Source organism: Ursus americanus, chromosome 6 (genome assembly GCF_024610735.1).
Source record: "Ursus americanus isolate L20-20 chromosome 6, mUrsAme1.1.p, whole genome shotgun sequence".
NCBI classification, from domain to species: Eukaryota; Metazoa; Chordata; class Mammalia; order Carnivora; family Ursidae; genus Ursus; species Ursus americanus.
In genome coordinates this window covers 6,585,496-6,606,658 of record NC_142132.1, presented here as the reverse complement: position 1 = coordinate 6,606,658, position 21,163 = coordinate 6,585,496, and the positions used below count along the sequence as shown (strand labels likewise).

The window sequence follows — 21,163 nt, the reverse complement described above, 5'->3', positions numbered from 1 at the left end:
TCTGTTCTCAGTGTCGTTGATTTATACATTTATCTATATACCTTTTCTGCTTATTGTGAGTTTAATTTGCTCTTATACTTATTTCTTAAAGTGGAAGTGTAGATTATTGACTTGAGATCCTTTCTCTTTTCTAATATAAGCATCTACTATAAATTTTACTCTGCTTTTGCTACATCTCACAACTGTATTTTCTTTTTCTTCCGGTTTAATACTAATTTTTGATAGCCCCTGAAACTTCCTCTTTGACCCCTGTGTTATTTAGAAGCATGCTGCTTAGTTTCTAGATAGTGGGACTTTCCAGATAATATTTATTATGGATTACTAGTAATTCCATTATGTGATGAGACCTTAACTTCGTATGGCTTCTCTTCTTTCACATTAGTGTACGTTTGTGTTGCCTAGGATATGGTTTGTCTTTCCATGTGCACTTGAAGTATATGGGTATCCTGCTGTCTTGGATAGAGTGTCCTGGAAATTTCAATTAAGTTGGTTTATAGTATTATTCAGGTCTTCTGTATTCTTACTGACTTTCTAGTTGCTTGTTTTATCAATTACTAAGGACTGGAATTCTCCAAGTATAGTTGTGGATTCATCTGTTTTTCTTTTTGGTTCTGTCAGTTTTGTTTCCTCTGTTTTGATGTGGACCCAGATGTATACACATTTAGGATTGTTCTGTCTTAGAGAATTGACCCCTTATCATGTGATACCCACTTTTTATCTTAATATAGCTACTCAGCTTTCTTTTGGTTAATGTTTTTTTCTTTCTTTTAACCTAACTATGCCATTTTTAGTAAAAGTGAGATTCTTATAAATGACATATATAATTGGGTCTTGCTTTTTTTAATCCAAAGTTATAATTGGTGTCCTCAGACCATTCACATTTAAGGTGATTATAAATATAGTTAGATAAAATCTATCATCTTGCTAGCTGTTTTGTCTTTTCCGTCTTCTCGAGTTAATTGAGCATTTTCTATGATTGCATTTTATTTTACTATTGATTTACTATTTATACAGTTTTTTAAATGTTTTCGTGTTTGACCTGGGGTTTAGATTTACATCTTTACGCAGAGGCCACTTTCATGTGATATTCTGTGGCCTCACATGTTGTATGAAGACCTTCAGATAGTCACTCCCGGTTCTTCCCTCTCATCAGTTGTGTTGCCATTCATTTCACTTTTACATATGTTACAAATAGTACAGTACTTCTGTTTCTGCTTTAGATAGTTACCCCTTAGAGCAGTTAAGAATAAGAGAACAACTTATTTTTATACGAATTTATCGTACCTTCATTTATTCCATATCTAGTGCTCTTCTTGGTACAGATACCATTTTCTGTCTGATGTCCTATTCCTTCTGCATGAAGAACTTCCTTTAACCAGTACCAGCAAAGAATTCATCCATTTTGATTGTCTGAGAAAGTCTTTGTTCCTCCGTCAGCTTTGGGAGATGTTTTAGCTGGGTATGGAGTTCTAGGTTGACAGACCTTTTTGTCCCACACTTGAAGGATGTCCCTCCCTTGCCTTCTGGCTTGCGTGTCCTCTGACAAGGAGCCTGCTCTGATTCTTACCTTTGTTCTTAGGTATATAATGTGCCCTTTTTTCCTCCAGCTGCTTTCAAGATTTTTCTCCCCCCTACCCCCCCAGCAGTTTGAACATGATATTCTTGGGTGTGTTGTGATGTCTCCTTCCCTCCTTGGTATTTTTATTTCTTCTGTTCCATTCTCTCTTCTTTCTCTGTGGTGCCAGTTGTACCTGTGCTAACCTGTCTTCAAGTTCACGGATTCTTACTTTTGTGTCATGTACAGTTGAACTTGTCAAAGGTATTCTCTGTCTCTCTTCATTGTGTTCCTCATTTCTGGTATTCCCATTGGGTTTTTTGTAGGTTCCGTCTCTGCTGAAGTGACCATTCTGATCCTGCACATTGTCCACATTTTCTGCTTGAGCCTTTTAATATATTAATCATCGTCATTTTAAATCACCTATCGGGTAGTTCCAACATCTGTGTCATATCTGAGTCTGGTTCTGTTGAGTCTTCGTCTCTTGGCATGTGTTGTTTCCTTATCTTTCTACATCTCATAGTTATGAAACTGGACATCTCAGCCTGAGGTAAATAATTTTCATGCCTGGAAGGTTCTTACACCTGTCCCATGCTAGGCCTTTAGTATGGGGGGTTGAATTCATTTTTCTAGCCTGGAGCTGAGCTGTGGTTGAGATTTTTTTGTTGCTGTGGTTACTTTTCATGTCCAGCAGCCTTCAAGTTCCGCCAGCAGTGCCTGTGGTTAGTGTGGAGCACGTCTGCAGAGGGCTTTTCTGAATGTCTCCTCCACCTTTAGTTTCAGGATTTTCCTAAGGAAGGTGTGTGGTAGCTCAGAGAGGGTCTCTTCCCTCTCTTCCAGCTCTCTCAGCTATATTCCACTCCTGCTTGTCCTTCAATGCTTCTAGCCTGCTAGGGAGGGGAGGAGGGTGGGCCAGGCCTTCTCAGTTGTTTTGGGTAAGCCTCAGTCTTAGGCAGAAGCTGGGTCCCTGAGTCCCAGGTGTGTGGCCTCACACAGCTCCTGCCCCACCCCCGGGGTAGGGTGGTTTTTTCTGTTCACGGCTTTATCTGCATTGACTTTGACCAGTGCGGTAAGGCTGCCATTACTTGTTGCCTTCCTCTCCCTTGACGAGTCCCTGCAGATGAAGGCTTTCATTCCTTGGAGAAAAGGGTCTGCGTGGAGCTGCCTGCCCTCCTGTAGCCCTAGCTGGCCCCCTTGCCCAGCCTGCAGGGAGGTCGCTTTCTTAGGGCTCTCACCAGTTTTTTATGTGAGCCATCTGGTAGGGTCCTTGAAAAAAAGCCTACCAGACAAGGTGAACTCATCCGGTATCTGCAGCCCCCAGGGGCCCCGCACTCCTTCACCAGCCCTCACTCAGCCTCTCCTAGCTCATTAACTATTTTAGCTAAATCCTTAGCAGTATCTGGGTATCTGGCCGCATCTGCCCCAGGCGAGGAAGTACTTCCCTGTCTCCCTGTCCGTCCCTAGTTTTCAGAGTCTTTGCTTGCCCAGCGACCCCAGCTCTTCGATAGATTCATGCAAAGTCACGCACTTGTAGTTTGTTCTGCTTTGTGTTGCTGTGTTTGTCAGAAGGATGGGAATGATACTTTTTCCTGCCATCTACATTCTGAGAAGAAACCCTTTCCAGTAAATGCTTTCAGATACTTCTCTGTGGCCCGAGGAGACTTTCTTTGGGGAGGAGCACTCAGTCTTAGGTGCAGTGCCGTCCCAGTACCCTGTCCATCCTGGGCGGCCGCTGGATGTGCTGTCCCTGGACCCCGCAGGGAGTACTGATACGTGCACTGTGGTTCAGCAGGTATGCCCGTCTCTGAAGAACCAAAGAACTAAAAGGCAGAGGAGACAGTGCAAGTAGTGACAGACAGTTGAAAAACTTAGGGCTTTTCCTGTTTAACAACAGCGGGTAAATTTTATTTTTTCTTGGTTTCCACAAGGTGGCAATATAAACATAGGATATGTGAGAAACAGTGATTCACTGATTTTCACAAATTGATGATTTGAGTAGTTAGCTAACAGGTGATAGTTCAGTCTTACAGTATCTTTTATAAACATAACTGTCGGGGTGCCTGGGTGGCTCAGTCGGTTACGTGTTCAGCTCTTGGTTTCAGCTCAGATTGTGGTCTCAGGGTCGTGAGATCGAGCCGCCAGTCCTGTTCTGCACTGGGCCCGGAGCCTGTTAAGGTTCTTTCTCCCCCATCCCCACACACTCGCGCACACTCTAAGAAATAAATTAAATCTTAAACAAAACTGTCCTGTGGGTATGGCTTCAGTAATTTTTATTTTAGTGAAGGGTCTTCTAACCTGTTTTTGAGGTTATTAATATCCTGTTGAAAAAAATGCAATCTGAAGTTTTCATGTATGATGCATAAAGTCCTGTTTAGCTAATTTGTGTTTTTTTCAAGGTTTATTAAATAAAAGACTATTAAATGTGATATTTATGTTTATACAGTTTATATTTTGATAGGCTTCAAAACACAGAGAAATTGGTTACCAGGTCAGTGACTGGTGTCTCTCCTGTGTCACTGATCGCACATGAAAACATGGGAGCTTATTGTAAGGAGGGAGGCCTCTGGTGCTGAGGCCCTTCTGTCACCACGATCCGTGAGTGTTCCTGTGTGGAGTAAAGGGAGATCAGAACTTTTTGTTTTTGTTTAATTATGTGAAAGAGAGCACTAGTGGGGGGAGAAGGGGCAGCAGGAGAGGGAGAAGCAGATTCAGGGCTCCATCCCAGGACCCTGGGTTCATGACCTGAGAAAAGGCAGATGCTTAATTGACTCAGCCACCCAGGTGCCCCAGAACTAGACTTTAAAAGAAAGTCCCAGAACTAGACTTTAAAAGAAAGGACATCATATGCTTGTCTTTTGTTTTGATTATTCTCTATCCACCACAACCTGCTTTAAAAAAAAAAAAAAAACTTAGTGATTAAAAATCTTAATTTTCTTAGAATGCTCTTATCACAACTTCCTCTTAAGACAACCATTGTTGTCCTGCTAGAAATGCTTGTTTAGTCTGTTGGGTTGTGTTTTCTTTTTGAATGAAGAAATATAGTACTCTTGTACTGTATTTTAATATTCATCGCATTAGCAGATTGGAGCCTCTTGACCTTTTTTCGATGGCTTTGGGGTTTCATAGAATGAGAAACTATGAAAAATAGAAGTAATCACTGAGGGTTTGGAAAGCCCTTGACCATGGTACAAAGAGCAGATCTTTTAGCTTTATGGGCTGTTCCTGGCCATTAATATGTACATTTAATATTTGGTTAAGATTATTAAAAGGAAAATAAAGGAATGTTAGTTGCCTTTGGAAAAATAAACCAATGAAATGTTGGGACCTGTCTTGTTAGAGTTCATGGTTCAGTGAGACTATTGATGAGAGTTGATTAAGGATGGGAATCATTTGTAGAAATTGGAAGATGGGGGCACCTGGGTGCCTCAATCGGTGAAGCACCTACCTTCGGCTCAGGTCATGATGCCAGGGCCCAGTCGAGCTCCCTGCTCAGAAGGAAACCAGGTTCTCTCCCTCTGCCTGCCACTCCCCCTGCTTGTGCGCTCTCTTTCTCTCAAATGAATAAAATCTTTTTAAAAAAAGAAAAATTGGACGATTAAGATTTAAGAGTCAGAATTAGGATCAGAACAAATCTGAAAGGGTTTTAAATTTATAATCCCAGCAGTCATCCGTGATCTTTAGGCCCCCAGCTAAAATGTGGTATCACTGTCCATGAAGAAAAATTCATTTTTGGAGCACTGGTTCTGATTGTTAAGTACTACTGCCTTGATTTGTCAGGAGTTTAAATTTCTTATAAGGTTATCAGAGGTTTTATAAATGTCAGCCCCACCCAGAAATTAAAACATAGCCCTCTTAGGCCCAAACTGTAGATAGTGAATGCATTTTGAACTATCACTTTTACTGTGCCATGGGTGGTTTGAAAGGAAGAGAGATTTGCCTGATAAAAGAAGTAGGACTAAGAGAAACGGGTTTCTAGAGAGCGGTGTGTGGGACCCACACTCTTTCAGCCTGGCCTGTGGTCAGCCCCAGTCTGGACAGGTGGGTCCCGTTGAGGAGGAGTGAGTGGAGCCATGAAGAAGAGGAGTCGTCGTCCTAGCCCGAGCCTTGATGTGCACCAGAGGGAGGTTCTAGACCGCTGGTTTGCTCTCTGGCCAGCCTGATGGGCACTCGGCAAAAGCAGAACATTTGCTTGTTGGTGAATGGAAAGAACATAGCATTTGCAGTCAGAGAATATAATGTTTTGATCTCAGTCCAAATTAGTTAGCCCTCCTGGGCCTTGGTTTTTACATCTGTAGGGTAGGAATGTTCCAAGTCCTTGCCCTTCTGAGGCAGTGGTTATCACGTGCTTCTGATGCAGACGTGCACACGTGAGGAGACGAGCCCCTGGGAGCAGGAGCTAGTCACGTGTGGCCAGAGGGTCTGTACTGCATCTGGACTCGGTTAGAAAAGGGTGTTGGAGATGAACTGCCATGCAATTAGTAGTCTTTTCTACTAGTAACATAAATATAACCCACTCATCTGTCCTATGGGGGACCTGTTTTCAGGCCAAACAACTAAGTCTTCACTGAAATACTTTCTAAGTGGAGTCCTCTGGGAGCCTGCCCCTGGGGGGCGTTCTTCCCAGGAAGTGGCCCCGGGCAGCGAGGTGCAGCTGCTCCCGAGTCTGGAGCCTGGGCTTCAGTCCGGCACAATTCTAGCCCCACGGAGAGTAGTCCCACATTCAGGCTGGTTGATCTGAGGGGTGTCGGGCTCAGCACAGAGGAGGGAGAAAATATCGGAGAGCTTTCCATGCCCTCCTCAGCCTGTCTCCGTTGGATTTTCTTCACAGCGTCTCATCTGACACGCTGTTTTTTTCTCGGCCAATGCACGTCTCTCCCCCCCCCCCACCCCCGCCCCACTCCTGCCTCAGTGGAACACAGGTGCTGAGAGGGAGGGGACTCTTGGCCTGGCCTCTGCCAGAAGCCGTTCCCACTACACGGGAGGCACTCAGACACTTGTAAAGAGAAGGAACGTTGGTTCTAAGTAAATGTCCACAGACAGGCCTCTAAGCAGCGGATGCAAGAAGGTGAGTATGGACTGAACGTGAATAGAGCACCTGCTTCCCTGTGCAGAGTGAAGGGCTGTTGCTGTTTACTGTTTGGATTTCTTCTTGAATTGTTGGTGGGCACCGCCGTGCACTTCCCTTCTTTTTGTTTGAACGCAGCAGTAATACTGAAGAAGATGTAGTCCTCAAAACCAACAAGCAGATTTACTCGCAGCTTTTGAGAGCTACTGCTAACAAAAATGCCACCCTTCTGGAAAGAATCGACGTTCTCATCCATTTGCTGGATCAGCTTGCTCGCGGCGGCGGCGTGCAGTGACTCGCGCCCGAGGCTCCGGCCGCGGAGATGCTCAGTGCCTTCTGCTCTCGGGGGCTGGTATGTCCATTCGGTGCTTCGTGTCATTAAATCCGAGGGAAGTAGCCACTCCCAGCGGGCCCGGCAGTGGAAACGCAGAGTTCTCTTTTCCCGTGGCAGACAAGTCATGGTCGAGGTCTTTGACTTCTTCATCGAAGTGCTAAAATCAGTCGGACTCGGAGCTCCCAGCGTGTGTTTCTTTGAGACGTACGTGGTGCCTCCGCGTTAGACTTGCTGTGGCGCCGGTACACTTGTAGACAGTTTGAAGTATGTTAAGCTACGTGGGTTTAAGGTAGTACTTACTTTGGATGATGTTACTTTGGTCAAGGGGACTTATCCCAATGATTTTAGTGGTTCACGTGGGTTCGAGAAACGCCGTGTGCACCTGCAGGGTCTCCGCAGTCGCACAGGAGGAAGCCCGTCCTTCGCTTCGGGGCGGGTTTGGTGGAGACTGGCCATTGTGCGGGTGTCTGTATTTAGTGCATGTTCTGAAAGGATCCGCTTTTCTTTGACTTCGTATGACAGTTGATTAAGAATAGGTACTACTCCCCCCCAGCCTTTTTTTTTTTTTTTTTTTTTCATTTTAAACTTGAAACTGTGAATAAGGTAAGAAAACTATTTTGAATAAATAAATTATTTATTTAAAATGTCTTTGTGTTTTTCCATTTCACCTTTTCACTTTGAGTTTTGATTTGAACTGGTTTAATGAATGACTTTTACAAAGGAAATATTAAGACACTAAAAATAAAATTGTGCCACTCACTAAGTTCTCACTAGAACGTCACACTCGTCGTTCACCACTGCTGCTGCGCGGCTCCTGTCCAGTCTCGGACGAACAGCCTCTCTTTTTTTCCAGGCCCACAGCGTGTGACGCTGTGCTTGTCCTGTCCTACTGAAATCTGTTTCAAGGAAATGGAACAGAAATAAAGCATATGCTTTCCTGTCGGGTGGATGGTTGGGACTTGGGTGCATGAGGCCTTTGTAGACAAGCGCCTGCCCTGCCTCCGAGTCCGCGGGCCTGGCCCTGAGGGGCACCCTGACATCCTTCATGCCATCCGCAGACCCCTTTCCCTGTAGATCCTACGGATGCCCTCCGCTCAGCAGCCACACTTCGCCGGAGGAATCTGAAGTATCCGGAAAGGTGTCTGGAATAACCTTGTTTTAAGCTGAATGCTTACAGAGTGCTTTCTCACGCACCAGGACTTGGAGGTGTTTTCCCTGGCGGTGCGTGGACACCTGTCCTGGCTTGGCAGAGCTCCTGCAGGCCGTGCTGGTCGTTTGTCCACTTCCTTGTTACTCGGTTTGCATTTCCTTGGGACAGATTTGCATCCATTTTCAAAAATCACTGAAGCATTTGTAGTTTTGACGAAGTTGTGAAGCTGATGCACAGGACAGCTGTCACTCCACGCCCCCCGTCGACAAGTGCTGTCTCCACTAGGTAAGTCTGCACGCTTCCGTGGAGAAATTCTTTTAAAGTAAGCTGGCGTCAGGGATGTTGCGTTCCCTGTCTTGTTTTCTGGCCTCTCCGTGGCTGAACAGCCTTTTCGTCCAGAGGAGTATTTGTTCTGAAGCAAGAAGATACCAATTCTAAGCTGTCTTCCCTTGTCAAAGCAAGACTATGAACATCCCCATGGGGGACAGATGTCTTTTTCAATGTTTTTGTAATCTGCCAATTCTAAATTCATACTGCTTCAAGTGCTTGTGTCTTAGCTGTTACTTGAGAAGGATTGTGCTGTCCATGACCTGATCATTGAGATGACTTGTTTTGCAGTTAACTTCAGGGCAGGGATGGAGAGAAGGTTGCCAGGGCACTGGGCTGGAGCAAGGAGGCAGGGGTCGCCAGCAACCGCCATGTCTGACTCTGGGAAGGACACAAGTGTGAACTTCAGTTTCCTTGACTAGAAATGTGCACAGTAGTAGGTCCCCTGGCACTCTGCCAGACTTGCGAAGATCAGGAGAGAAATACATGGGAAATCTCTACACTGTCACGTATTAGAAAAATATAAATTATTATGACAGGAATTGTGGACTGTAGTCGATTTGAAATCTGTAATCTTTTCCACTGAATGCTCCCAGGGAGCTGCATTTCCTTCCATAACTGGATCCTATGGCTATAGCTGTGTTTCTGTCCACCCATGAAGTCGGGGTACAAGGGGGAACAGGTGGTGGAGAGACAGGGATACTCTGGGATTCTTTTTTTTTTAACCTTTCCTAAGGTTAAAATGGGCAATTATTCGGTGGATTATTTTTTTGTTTGAGAAATTCACTTTTAAATCAAGTATTTTAAAAGTTCAAGTAATGCTTTTTCCATTGGGTTTTAGCCCTACTGCTTTGGCTACTGGCCCTATTGCTTTGGCTACTAAAAATCTGGTTGGTTTTCTTTGTAAAAGAAATCAGACTTTCTCTTAGAAGAGAAATCCTTTGACTGCATTTGCCCATTTTTCTCATTACATGTTCAGGGTGGAGGTATGGACGTCACAAATGTCAAACCACCGCTCTGAAATTGATTGCTTCGGAAATAAGCCATTTGAAGGAAGCCAAGGATGCTGTTGTTTGTCCTTGTCGTTAACTACTTTCCAATACGCATTGCCTTTGAAAAAGAAAATGGAGTTGTGTGCGTAGGAGTAATAGGCTGAGTCTATATTCCTGAAGGGATGGTTCTGTGGCTCTATTCCCGGGAACACTTCAGTGATCTTCATCGGATAAGAATCAAGTACTCGATTTCTGTTGACATCAAATGCAAACACCTGCAAAGCAAGTTGGAAAGTAAGACTGGCTTCTCGGAAACCATTGATTTTTAGGTTAATTTATAGGAATGAGATAAGTAAATCTGAGGCTTTGCACCAAATTCTCTGGGCTTGAAGTTCTTCATTTTCCATGTGATGGGATCTGCCATGGCCATGGAGGTCTGAGGCAACTGAGAACAACTTTTAACTAAGAACCTGAATTTCAAGTAGGGGTGAAGAAGCAACAGCAGGCTGGAAAGCCTCCTACTTACGAGGGACTCTTTGAAGAAGTAAATTAACTGCTTTCTTCGGTCATAAAAGGCAGTGTCCAGGGGACTTGGCACACCAGGAAATCCTTCTGAAATCAATTTGGGGTAGCTTCTTCCTTGTTCATCTTCTGTGTGGGCCTGATCCTTCTCACTGTCATATCTCCAGTACTGATTTCCTGAGGGCCAAACAAAAAAATGCTAATATGGTTTATTACCATTTAATTATAGCAAACGATGAAGAGGGACCGCTTTCAACATAGGTCTCAGCCAACCGTGATGTTCTGCCATGATCCCAGGACAAGGCAGGACCTCAGCATCCAAGTGAAGCCTCCATTCAGATGAATGAGTCCCCAGGTCTTGAATTACTTCTAGATTGATCTGGCAGTCACTGCTGCTATTAAAATGTTGGTGGTCAGGGGCGCCTGGGTGGCTCAGTCGGCTAAGCATCTGCCTTCGGATCAGGTCCTGATCCTAGAGTCCCGGGTTCGAGCCCGACGTTGGGCTCTCTACTCAGCAGGGAGTCTGCTTCTACCCCTGACCCTAACCCTCTCATGCGCTCTCACTCTCTCAAACAAACAAAAGCTTTAAAAAAAATGAAAGAAAATGTTGGTTGTCTTTTGCAGGACACACCAGCCCGCCGGCGCTAATCAAAAACAAAAGGACAGAAGTCGTGTGATTTTTTCACATAAGCATCTTCTTTCTATATGATCTTATGATCTCCCTTTTACACGTTAGGGACCCATGGGTTGTCCGAGTCCTTTTCCTACCATAATTAACATAAGCCCTTTTTTTACAGAAAACCATCATGCTTATGATGGGGTTTTACTTTTTTTCAGGGTTTTAGAATCATGTAGTTCCACTACCAACTCCATGGTACAAATGAAACTGGAGGAAAGAGCTGAAGTGGTCCATCCAGATTCACAGCCCAGGAGGACCAGTGCAGCCCGTGCCTCCCACGTTCCACCCACGTGACTCCACCCACGTGACTCCGCCCACTGTCCTCGGCAGCTTGTCATTTTGTTCCGTTTCATTTCAAGATCCAAATGATAATTTCATGCTCTGAAACAGCACAGGATTATTCTGAGATCTCCGTATTAGTTCCTAATCCTGATTATTGGCATATTGTCAGCAGAAAATAGAACAAATCCACGGGGTTAGATATTTTTATGTTCACAACTTACACTGCATCACAACCAGTTACAGTCCTTAGCCACCAACCACGTGAGCTCCTCTCCCTCATTCCCTCCCCCTCCCTGCCCCCCCCACAAGGTTTGCCATCGAGAAAGAACAGTGAATGATGCGAGTCTAGCTGGGGGTGCAATTCAGTCTAACTGGAATACTTTTTTGAATTCAAAGTACTCAAAGCAAGTTAACTTTAAGATGTTTTTAAAGCTCCAAGAATAAAATACAGCTGTATGATACCAATCCCCCATGATGACCTAATTCTATAATTAAGAGTCTTGGAGTGTTGCCACTATAAATTCTAGTCTAGGACTTCCTAAAGCACTGAATGCTGTGCTTCCAACTCTGAAAGATCTAAACCAGAAAAGTCCACCCTGGGCAATTTCTTGATGTAATGGAACCAAAATAATTCTTCCTTTGTGTGATTTAAGGAAAATTAAGGCCAAATTCATGCGCAGGTTTCTTCCAGCCAGATTTGCATGCGGCATCCTTTTGGTTGGGCTCTTGCCTCACGGGGTCAGTTTCAGGCAATTGGGTCATATTACTGAGAGCCGGGCAAAGAGGGCGCACAGCTTACCTCTAGGGCATAGCTTTGGGGAAGGGAAAGAAAAAGCAGCGCCCACAGAATCTTGTTTGGGGTTAGACTCCACATATTTGGTTTGCCAAGGCAGCCGGCCTCGGTGACGGGCACAGAGGCTCTGAGCAAGGCGGCCTGTGTGTGATGGGAAGCAGCAGCAAGAGAGCCTTGGTCTGCCTGCTCTGTGCGTCCCCCCTACCACTGGGGCCCCCCACCTCAGTCTCTGCCTTCCAGCAAAACACGGGTCCTCCCTGCTTGGAAACACCACCGATTCCTTACTGCCTGCTGGATGAAATCCGGCCCCTGAGCATGGAGGCTCCCGGTGCTCAGGCCGACCCTGTCTTTCCAACCTAATGTCATCCCCTGTGAGTGCCTTGTCACACCTCCACGGGCTCAGCTGTCTCACCCGTCTGCGTTTTCACCCTTGTTCACTCTAAAGCTTGGCTTCTGCCTCCTGTGTCTCACCTCCCTCACCCCCCTACCCCACCCCCCCATCTGCACCTCCCCCATCACACTATTCCCGGTGTCCCTTCCGGGGCACCCGGGGTCCTTCGCATCCTCCGAGGCTGGGGCAAGCCCTGAGTTCTGGGTGGCTCCAGCATGTTGTCCGCTCAGCCTCTCCTTCACCACATAGTTGTAGTGGTCAGCTTCTAAGGTCTTTTCTCTCCAGAACTAGTTAAAACTTCTGTAGGGAGGGCCCTTTCTTACGGGTCTTTGGCAGCCACTCCAGGGCCTGGCACAGTTGGTCCACTCATTCACTGACTCGTTCATTTGTTCCTTTGATGCACTGGGTGCATTCTTACAGAGATCAGGGCTACAACACAGTCCCTGTGCTCACAGAGCCCACAGTCTGACGGAACAGACAGAAATTAGGTGAGTAATGGCAAGGGCATTATACTAAGATGTCCTGGTATGGGGCTCAAAACATTTGTTCTGAATGCATCTGTGTAAAAAAAGAAATAGAACTGTGTCCATAAGAACCTCTACCTTTAAAAAAGTAACGTTCGTCTCTCCTCCATGTCCAGAGGTGGACAAAAGCGTCGATGTTTTGGGTGGGGATGCCGTGCCAGCCACTGAGGATTTGGAGAGGGTCCCCATAGCGCGTCCGGTTGTTCCGATTTTCGTAAAGCCAGTACCAGCCGTTGCGGAAGAAGTATGTGCTGAACCTCCTCGTCACGGCTCCATGCTGGTCTCGCTCTTTGCGAATCCAGTCAAACGCAGTATCAAAGGATCCTTCACAGGAACCTGAGGGTGAAAAAAGTCCAGCCACTTGTCACCTGGTGCACAAACCAACCGTCACTACTTTCATGTGTGACTCGAACGGAGACAACGGCGAAGCTGGAGTTTTCTCTTAAGCTGCCTCAAAGCAAGACGGCACACGAGACCAAAGTAGGCCCATCCAGCCGAGCCCGGGGAGCTGCAGGGGCCCCAGGGGCTGCAGCCGTGCCCGCTCACACGGGCCCTTCGGGCTAATCTGTTCAGAAGAGTACGCTCCGAAGTGTCTCGATTTTGGATGCTGGGTATGTGGTCACCTGAATTTAGCTGCTGCCCCCTGATGGCTCGTCTGACGTTGTTAGAGGCAAGGAGTTTGGTTCTGGGTGCACCCAAGTGAGATTTCCTCTGAAGGAACGAAATTCATCCTGGCACCTGTCACTCTCCAAACGTGCTGAGAGCATCTTTGCACAGGATGGTGGGAGTGGAACGGAAATGGCGGTGCTCTCGTTTTAAATGGAAAAGGGAGGGTAGCTTGCTTTCCCTTCAGCCTCAACCTCAGTCATTAATCACTTCCATTAAATAATGAACCATTAACACTTTGGCCTGAGCAATTAAAGAGAGATTAAAGAGAGATTAAAGGTGATTCTGGCAAGGCTCCCGCTGTTCTTTGCCGTGGGACAGCAGGAAAATTCTCCCAAGGGCCTCCAAGTGCCTGCAGCGGACACGGGAGGCCACCGCCTGCCTGGGTGGCTCACTGCTCTTTAGGAAACCCCCGTGTTCTCCTCCTTCCTCCCAGAGACAGAAGCTGGCACATGAAGGACGGAACGTCTGCGGGAGTGCTTTGCCCGCATCAGTGGCACCGTCGGCGCATGGCCACCTTGAAGGAGGAGAATTCGCGTCACAGAGCTAGAGGGCAGCTCCTGTCGGGTGCCGTTGGGACTTGTACTATTTGTGCTCTTTGGGGGCCAGCCTCCCCATAAGGAGTGAGTGGGGTCCTGTCATGCTTCGAAATACTGAGTGTGCTCTGTGAGCTCTGCAGATGATCTTCCAGAACAGTCTTACCGTACAGCTTTTGAATTGCTTTTCTGTCTGACCAGTCCAACTCAAACACAGGCTCCTGGGGGATGTAATTTGGCTGCATTATGGATCCTGTCCTGTAGGTGTGAGGCAGGCCGAGGACGTGGCCAATTTCATGGACGGCCACCTAGAAGGGAATGCAAACCATGGGCGGGGTGCCAACCCTGGGTGTCTGAGAGTCATGGGGACCCCGCCCCCCACTCCGGAGCCGGCCTGTGCTTTGGGGGAGCGGCACTTGTTAAGGAGAAGGGGAGCGATGGGGAGAATCAGGGAGCTTTCTCAGGAAGCTGTGGACACTTCCCCCGAGAAGCCCTGGCGTTCTGCACTCCGGCCCGTGCTGCATGCCCTCTGCCTGGTCACTCTGAGCAGCTGGAGACGCTTACTTTGAGAAGGCTGATGCCCGCGTCACTGGTGGGAGGCGTGAAGTGTTCATCATCGTCAAAGTGGATGTCGCCCAGGCGCCAGGCATGTGCGAACTCCTGCCCGCTGCCATCAAAAACCCGAGGACAGCCCAGGTGCCGGCCTGGCAAGGGGAAAGGGAACACGGACACAGACACAGGAGGGTTTGCGGCCTCCAGGGGCTCGCAGTCCAGGAGCGGAAGCAACAACTCCTGGCTTGTGCAACAGCATGGTGTCAAGTCTAAACACTTAGAAACAGCTGCATAGCAAACCTGTGGGAGCCCAGAGGAGGGTGGCAGAGGGGGTGCCCACCAGAGACTTAGGGAGGAGACAAGATCTGAGCTGGATCCTAACAGCTGACTGGTCAGGTCATGAAGGAGGTGCTGCCCAATGGTCACATGTCTCCCCTGTGTACAGTTTTCAGCAAGCCTCCTGTGTCCGGCTCACAGCAGGACATCAATCCAGTTAGACCAGCAGGGTAGCTGCAAGCATCCCTAGCTCCCAGAGGGGGCTGCAGACCAGTTACTTTCTCTAAACCCACCCAGCTAGGACGTGGTGGGGCCTGCAGGTGGAGGCCAGCTAACCGCCAGGGGCTAGTTCTCCCCAGGAGTGGCAGGGAGGGGTCAGCCATGCCTGGCTCGTGCCCTGCTGGGTACGCCAAGCTCTGCAGCAGCGCTTATTGGGCTGACCTGCTCAGAGACAAGCAGAGGGAGCTACACCAATGTCCCCATGTGACTGTTACCCCATCGCGCCCGTGTCCTTCCCAGTGACTTGTAATAAAGCAGCATCTACAGAGGGCTTGCCATCCGCCCATACCCCTGGCAAGTGCCACCTGGGACAAGCCAGGAGGCTCAGCAGGTGACCCGAGCGGGGTTCCCCAGGCGGCCTGTTGGCCCCGTGGGCTCCCTGTGCGAACTGGGCCGGCCGGGGGGTAAGACAGCGGGGCGCAGCCTGCTGGCAGAGTCTCCGCCCTTCTCACCTCGTCCGAAACCCAGCTTTATGTCCACGGCGGCTCCGGGCGCGGCGAGGTCCTCCCGGAAGTCCAGCGGCATCACCTCGCTCCACATCCGGAAGGCCAGTCTGAGGATGTGCCTCTGCTCGTCCACGGCCAGCTGCCCGCTGGCGCCCTCCCCCAGCAGCCGCCAGGTCAGCGTCCTCTTGGTGAAGGCCCGGGTCCCCCCGCGGGGCGCAGCGACGTCGGGCGGCGGGTCCCCGGGCGGCGACAGCGCCCGCAGGAAGCGCTTGGGCCGGCCGCGGGGCAGCGGGCGCGGCGGGGACCCCAGGGCGGGGGGCGGCAGGGGCCTCGTGTCGGGGACGCCGCAGCGCGGCCTGTTCATGGCCGCCAGCGTGGCCGCGTCCAGCCGCCCGCTCGCCGGCAGCGCATTGACCTTCTGGAACCTGCGCACGGCCTCGGCCAGGGCGGTGGCCCGGGGGCCCGCGGGCGGCGCGTCGGGGCTGGAACTCCGGAGCCCGGAAGGCGCGTCGGCCCAGCCGTACTTGGACAGGAATCGCTGCGGAAGAGAGGTACCGACCCGCGGGGCGGGGGGCGCGGACTGAGCGGCTAGGACGCGGGCGTGTGTTTCTGTCACCTAGTGGGTGTCTGGAGGGGACGGGACGCGCAAGGCTTGTACGTCCTCATACGGATCTGCGTACGCAGTGCGTGGTTACCTGTGCGGTGCAGCATTTCTAGTCCGTGGTCATCGGTTCTTTCTGGGAGGCCCCTCACGTGAGGCGGTGTGGCTGCCACGTGCCTGTGGATGCGCTTGCGCACGTGTCGGTCTGTGCACGTGCCGGTCTGTGCACGTGCCTGCGTGTGCATGTGTGCCCCTGTGCACGTGCCTGCGTGTGCCCGTGTCCACATCTGCCCATGCCTGCACGGGCGCGTGTCCGTGTGCGTACGTAGGTACATGCGTGCCTGCCGTGTGCACCAGTCTGCGCGTGCATGTGTCTGTGCGCGTGCGCCTGGTGTGCACGCGCCCGCGGGTGCCCGTGAGTGTGGCGGTTGCCGGGGCTGCTCCTACCTGCGCAGCGAGAAGGTCCGCGATGGGCTGGGCCCGGCGCAGCGGGGCGGGCTCCAGGTCCGAGCGGTCCCGGCTGTGGAAGAGTGGCTCGGGCCGTGCTGGCCGGGGCGCAGCGAGCCAGCAGAGCAGCAGGGTCCGGCGGACGACGGAGGCGGCCAGCATGGCCCCGGCGGAGCCCTGCCCTCCCGCCTTAGCGCTGTCGCCCCGTCTCCCTCCCGAGGCGCAGGCCCCGGGTGCTTTTATAAGCAGCCCCGGCGACACGCGCGTTTCCAAGGCCTTCTCACCCAGGCCTGAAGTGTGCCCACCAGGAGGCCCGGCCGCTCCTGGCCGCGCTGCCCTTTGAAGACCCCAGGAGCACGCTTCTTGTTGGGGTGAGAATGTTCGCGGCGTCCTCGGGTAATTACATTCCGACCTGGCAGCCGCCTGCCGATTTCGTGTCTGTGGTGACAGGCTCGTGGGCAGGCTGCTGCCTGAATGGGCTGTGCACTGGCCCCCAAGTCCACCGGCCCTGGTGGCAGAGGCTTAAAGCGTCGCCCCTCACAGCCCACTGGGGCCCACTGCGCCTGCGGCTTTACCGCCTGCCCACCGTTTTCTTTCTTAGTCAGCTGGGTCGGGGATGTTTTGTTTCTCTGATCTCTTCTTGTTGTTTTTGCTTCTTTTAATAAAAGGAATACTTAGTATAGGAAAATGTAAATTTTGGAGGAAATCCAGTGATTCAGATGGTAATGTTTTAGTGAATGTTCTTGTAGGTACACATATTGGGTACATGCACAGGGAAGGACTTGTGTATGGATGATTTTGTATAAATCATATTCTCTATTACCTAAAACTCAGTGGAAGGTCATGGGCACCTTTCTGTGTTCGTCAGTGTAGGTATTCACCATCCTAGTTAATGGCCGTGTGGTGTCCTAGTCTGTGGGCCAAGGGATTTTTACATAAGGATAAACCAGAATCACCTGACGTTCTAGAACTGCCCCCCTCCATTTCCCCTCATGAAGGATTCTATTAGAGGAGGGAAAGGGGGAGAAAAAATGAGCTCAGCTGCCTGGAATTTGTAACTGGTCCCGTCCAGAAAGCTTGAGAAGGGAGTCAGGCCCTCCAGGCACTATGGCTGCAGGTGAGAGCTTGGAATGCCAGCATCACAGGTCTGCTAACAGCCAGTGTGCAGGTATGGGGGCTGCCTTTAGCTACTCATTCATTCTTCAAATACTCCTTACTATTCTAGGGACAGGGAATACAGAAATGAACATGATGGACTCATTCTTTGCCCTCATGGAACTTATATTTTAAGTGGAGGAGACAGACAATAAACAACAATGAATGAAAAATTCTAATAGTGATAGGGACTAAGGAAAATGAGGAAAGTGAGTGCCTTGGAGGTGGGGAGGCAATATTACGGTGGCCAGGAAAGACCTCTTGCAAAGATGAAATGTAAGCAATGAAAGAAAAGTAAGAGGGACAGTGCCACATGTGATTGGGGATTCGTGGGTGGTGTGGGCAAAGGAAAGGACAAGTGCAAAGGCCCTGAGGCAGGACCCAGCACCTGCAGAATAACAGAGGGCAGTGTGGTAGATGTCAGTGAGGAGGGGGAGGAGGGAGGTGAGGATGGAAAAGAGGGTGGATGGGAAGATGATGAAGAACCTGGAGGCTAGATAATCTGGATTCTACCCTAAGTTCAGTGGGGATCCTTTGAGCAGGAGAGTGACTTTATTGATTCATTATTTAAAGAATCCATCTGGGACACCTGGCTGGCTCAGTCAGAGGAGCAGGCGACTCTTGATCTCGGGGTTGTGAGTTCAAGCCCCATGGGGAGTGTAGAGATTACTTAAATAGATACATAAACTTAAAAGAATTTTCCCAGCTGTTCTATGGAACACAGATAAAAAGGGGTGCAGCCCAGAGGCAGGTGTAGACTGCGTCCTCTGGCCTGGCAGTCCCTCCGGGGTGTCCCAGCAGTGCTTCTGTGCCAGGTTGGTCTAACGGCCCTGTAGCCTGAGACCCCTCATGGGGCTTCAGGATATTGGGGTTTCTAGACAGGGCATAGTACTAGAACTGTGACCCAGGGGATCTGCTCCTAGTGAGGTCCCTAGAGCAGGGGTTTGGCCTCACACCAATGCTTCAGTGGCAAGGCCAGCCCTGGTGGCATCAGGGCGTTGTGCTGAGAGGGAGCTGGGATACCCGTCAAGCTACCTGCACAGCCCCACTCAGTTCCTGTCAGCTCAGAGACATCTGGGACCGGCCACGTACCAGGTGGGGACACAAGAGTGAGTGGGGGTGGAGGGCATGACTATGGAGTGGGGGCCTGTTTGTTCACAACCCTCCCAGAACTACCCAGGTGTAATGAGTCCCTGTACCCACCTGCCAGATCTTGAAAGTTTATCAAGAGGCCCTACCTGGGCTCAGTCATATGTTTTCAACGTCACATCACCTTTCAAGGCTGTGTCCTTGAAACAGCCTCTGGGAGCAGGAAAGGCAAGCAGAACAGAACCCACATTCCAAGGACTGGGAGGGGGTGAGGAGTGTCAGCATGCCCTGGGTCCAGCTCTCGGGTCAGTCAGCAGTCATGTCGTTTAGATGACTTTCCCCAGCAGGGCCCTTCTGATTACGAAGGGCTACTCATGCTCAGCTGTGTCCACAGACCCCCACTTCTACCCTGTCTCCCATAGAGGTGCTCTCCTAGCTCCCCGAACCAGCACCACTGGCTGTGAGCGCTCCGTGGTCACTCCTGTGGTGGGGGCGGGCACCTGGGCCAGCCGTCAGGAGACAGATGTGGCTCAGGGTGTGGAATTTCTCAGCATTCCCCTCACACCCACTTTGCACTTTCTATATTCAGAAGCAAGCCCCAGGCATCCTATATAATCTTGTGCATAAATATGTTCGCATGGGTCTGTATAGGATAGACTACTGGGGAAAAAAAGCAAAGCATACCACCATCATCACGCCTTTAAACTAAGCAACAGCCCTCTGATCGTATCACGTGGACCCAGGCAGTGTTCACATTTTCAACCCCAGCCTCTTTCATTACATTTTAAATTAGCTTTTGATTGGAAAGTACATTCTGAATACTTTCTGTAAAACCAAGCGAAGAAGATGAAAAGCTCAACAGAGTGACTCCCAGTGGTATGCAGGCACCTTGTACTTCCCGTGTGACTGTGGCACATGACATTTACGTAGAGCCAGAGAGGGGCTGGCCCCAGCGCCCTTGGGCTGCAGGTCCCCCGCCCGTGCTCACTGGGGATGCTCGGCTCTGCCCCTGTACCTGGACTCCCGTGAGAGGCCCCGGGAAGCTCATCCCCTCATCTCACAGAGCTGGCCTGGCAGGCTCTCTGCACCGTGTGACCGGAGACGCCTGGCCACAACCAGTGCCCTACCCTAGTTTCTTCCTGCTGTGCCCTGTGTCCTACCTGTCACATATGTGTCATTTACATGTATTATACATATAAACATATACATAACTGTGGCACGTGTCAATCATGCGTCCGTGTCTACATATGTCAGCTGTATTTATCAACGTACTTCACGTATCCACATATGTCAGTGAACACGTACATGTGAATAAATGGTTACACAGAATTACTGCACTGTGCGGCCAAAGCCAAGTGCAACCGTCAGATGTAGGGGCAGTGTTCACCTTCCCACGTGACCAGGTTTTCTGTTATTTTTTTTAAAGTGAAATCTAAAACTGTTGTGTTTTTTTAAAATATTTATTTGAGAGAAAGAGAGAGAGAGAGCACAAGCAGGGGGAGCAGCAGGCAGAAGAGAGGGAGAAGTGGACTCCCCTCTGAGCAGGGAGCCCGACACGGGGGCTCAATCCCAGAACCCTGAGATCATGACCTCAGTCGAAGGCAGATGCTTCACGGACTGGGCCACCAGGCGCCCCTCAAACTGTGTTTTGATTAGAAGATAATCCTAAACGTTTTCTCTTGGGGACACAGAAACCTGCACAGGCACACGATTACAACAAAAATACTCAAGGTACCATCCAGACACTATATTTCCTGGGAGGCTAACATTCCGAACATGGAACAGAATTGAGAACTCTGTGGTCGAGCGCTGGTGTCCCGAGGGCTGATGTCACACAGCCTGAGTTCTGCCGGGTCTGAAAGCCCAGTTGGTGCCTGTCCACCCTGCAAGATCTGGCCGAAGACGGCGCTTCTGAAAGTCAGGTCTTTAAACGTGCACGGCAGCTCTCCATAAAGACGGAGGGGGACCTGCTGGGGCTTTACGACGGAAGGGTCCTAACACAGTTCTTTTCTCCTGTGTTGTGCGGTGAGCCTCTTGCGGCTCGGGGCAGCCGGACTCAGGGATTGTCTACCCCCTCTCGGAGCATTCTTCTCCCCAGTTATTTCAAAGCCTCTGAGTAGCCCAACTGGTGTCACAGTGTTCCCACTCTTTGATTAACTAAATTGCCTATTTCAGGTAAATTGGATCTTAAGGACATCAGATTTAGGAGGACAAATGGCAGAGAAAAGCGTGTGATCTACAACACAGACAGGAGCGACAGGGGCTCCTACAGAAGCTGGTTCCTGGTCTGTGCAGGGCACTCCTCATCTCTGAGCTTGGGGAAGGGTTTGGCTGGAAGCTTCCACGCTGTCCTTAAATGCGGAGATGGCATGATCCAGTTGTCAGTGGGAGGACTGAAAACTTTTCTTCCCCTGAAGTATATGTCCTTTACAAAAATGAGTTTGCATATTCTCAGCACCGCACAGCATGACCTTTTGAAAAAGCCTTTCCCTTAATTATTCC

At 49.7% G+C, this 21,163-nt stretch overlaps 2 protein-coding genes across 4 annotated transcripts in view; one reads left to right on the top strand and one right to left on the bottom strand.

The window, feature by feature from the left end:
- Positions 1 to 7,600, top strand: part of EDRF1 (erythroid differentiation regulatory factor 1) — a 42,043-nt gene extending 34,443 nt beyond the window's left edge. For 2 of the 3 annotated variants that reach the window (XM_045809538.2, XM_045809536.2), the window contains one exon: positions 6,759 to 7,596. In XM_045809538.2, the coding sequence (XP_045665494.1) occupies positions 6,759 to 6,915 (157 nt within the window). In that variant the 3' untranslated portion in view covers positions 6,916 to 7,596. Of the gene's footprint in view, positions 1 to 6,758 lie in introns of all 3 variants that reach the window. The other variant, XM_045809537.2, reaches the window with a different exon arrangement.
- Positions 7,601 to 8,143: 543 nt separating this feature from the next.
- On the bottom strand, positions 8,144 to 17,906 carry MMP21 (matrix metallopeptidase 21). The gene is made up of 7 exons (XM_045809546.2): positions 16,418 to 17,906; positions 15,376 to 15,907; positions 14,381 to 14,520; positions 13,983 to 14,124; positions 12,693 to 12,950; positions 9,950 to 10,122; positions 8,144 to 9,698 (listed from the first exon to the last, which is right to left on the bottom strand). The coding sequence occupies exons 1-7, from the start codon at positions 16,577 to 16,579 to the stop codon at positions 9,399 to 9,401; spliced, it is 1,707 nt and encodes a 568-aa protein (XP_045665502.2). The 5' UTR covers positions 16,580 to 17,906; the 3' UTR covers positions 8,144 to 9,398.
- Positions 17,907 to 21,163: the final 3,257 nt, after the last annotated feature.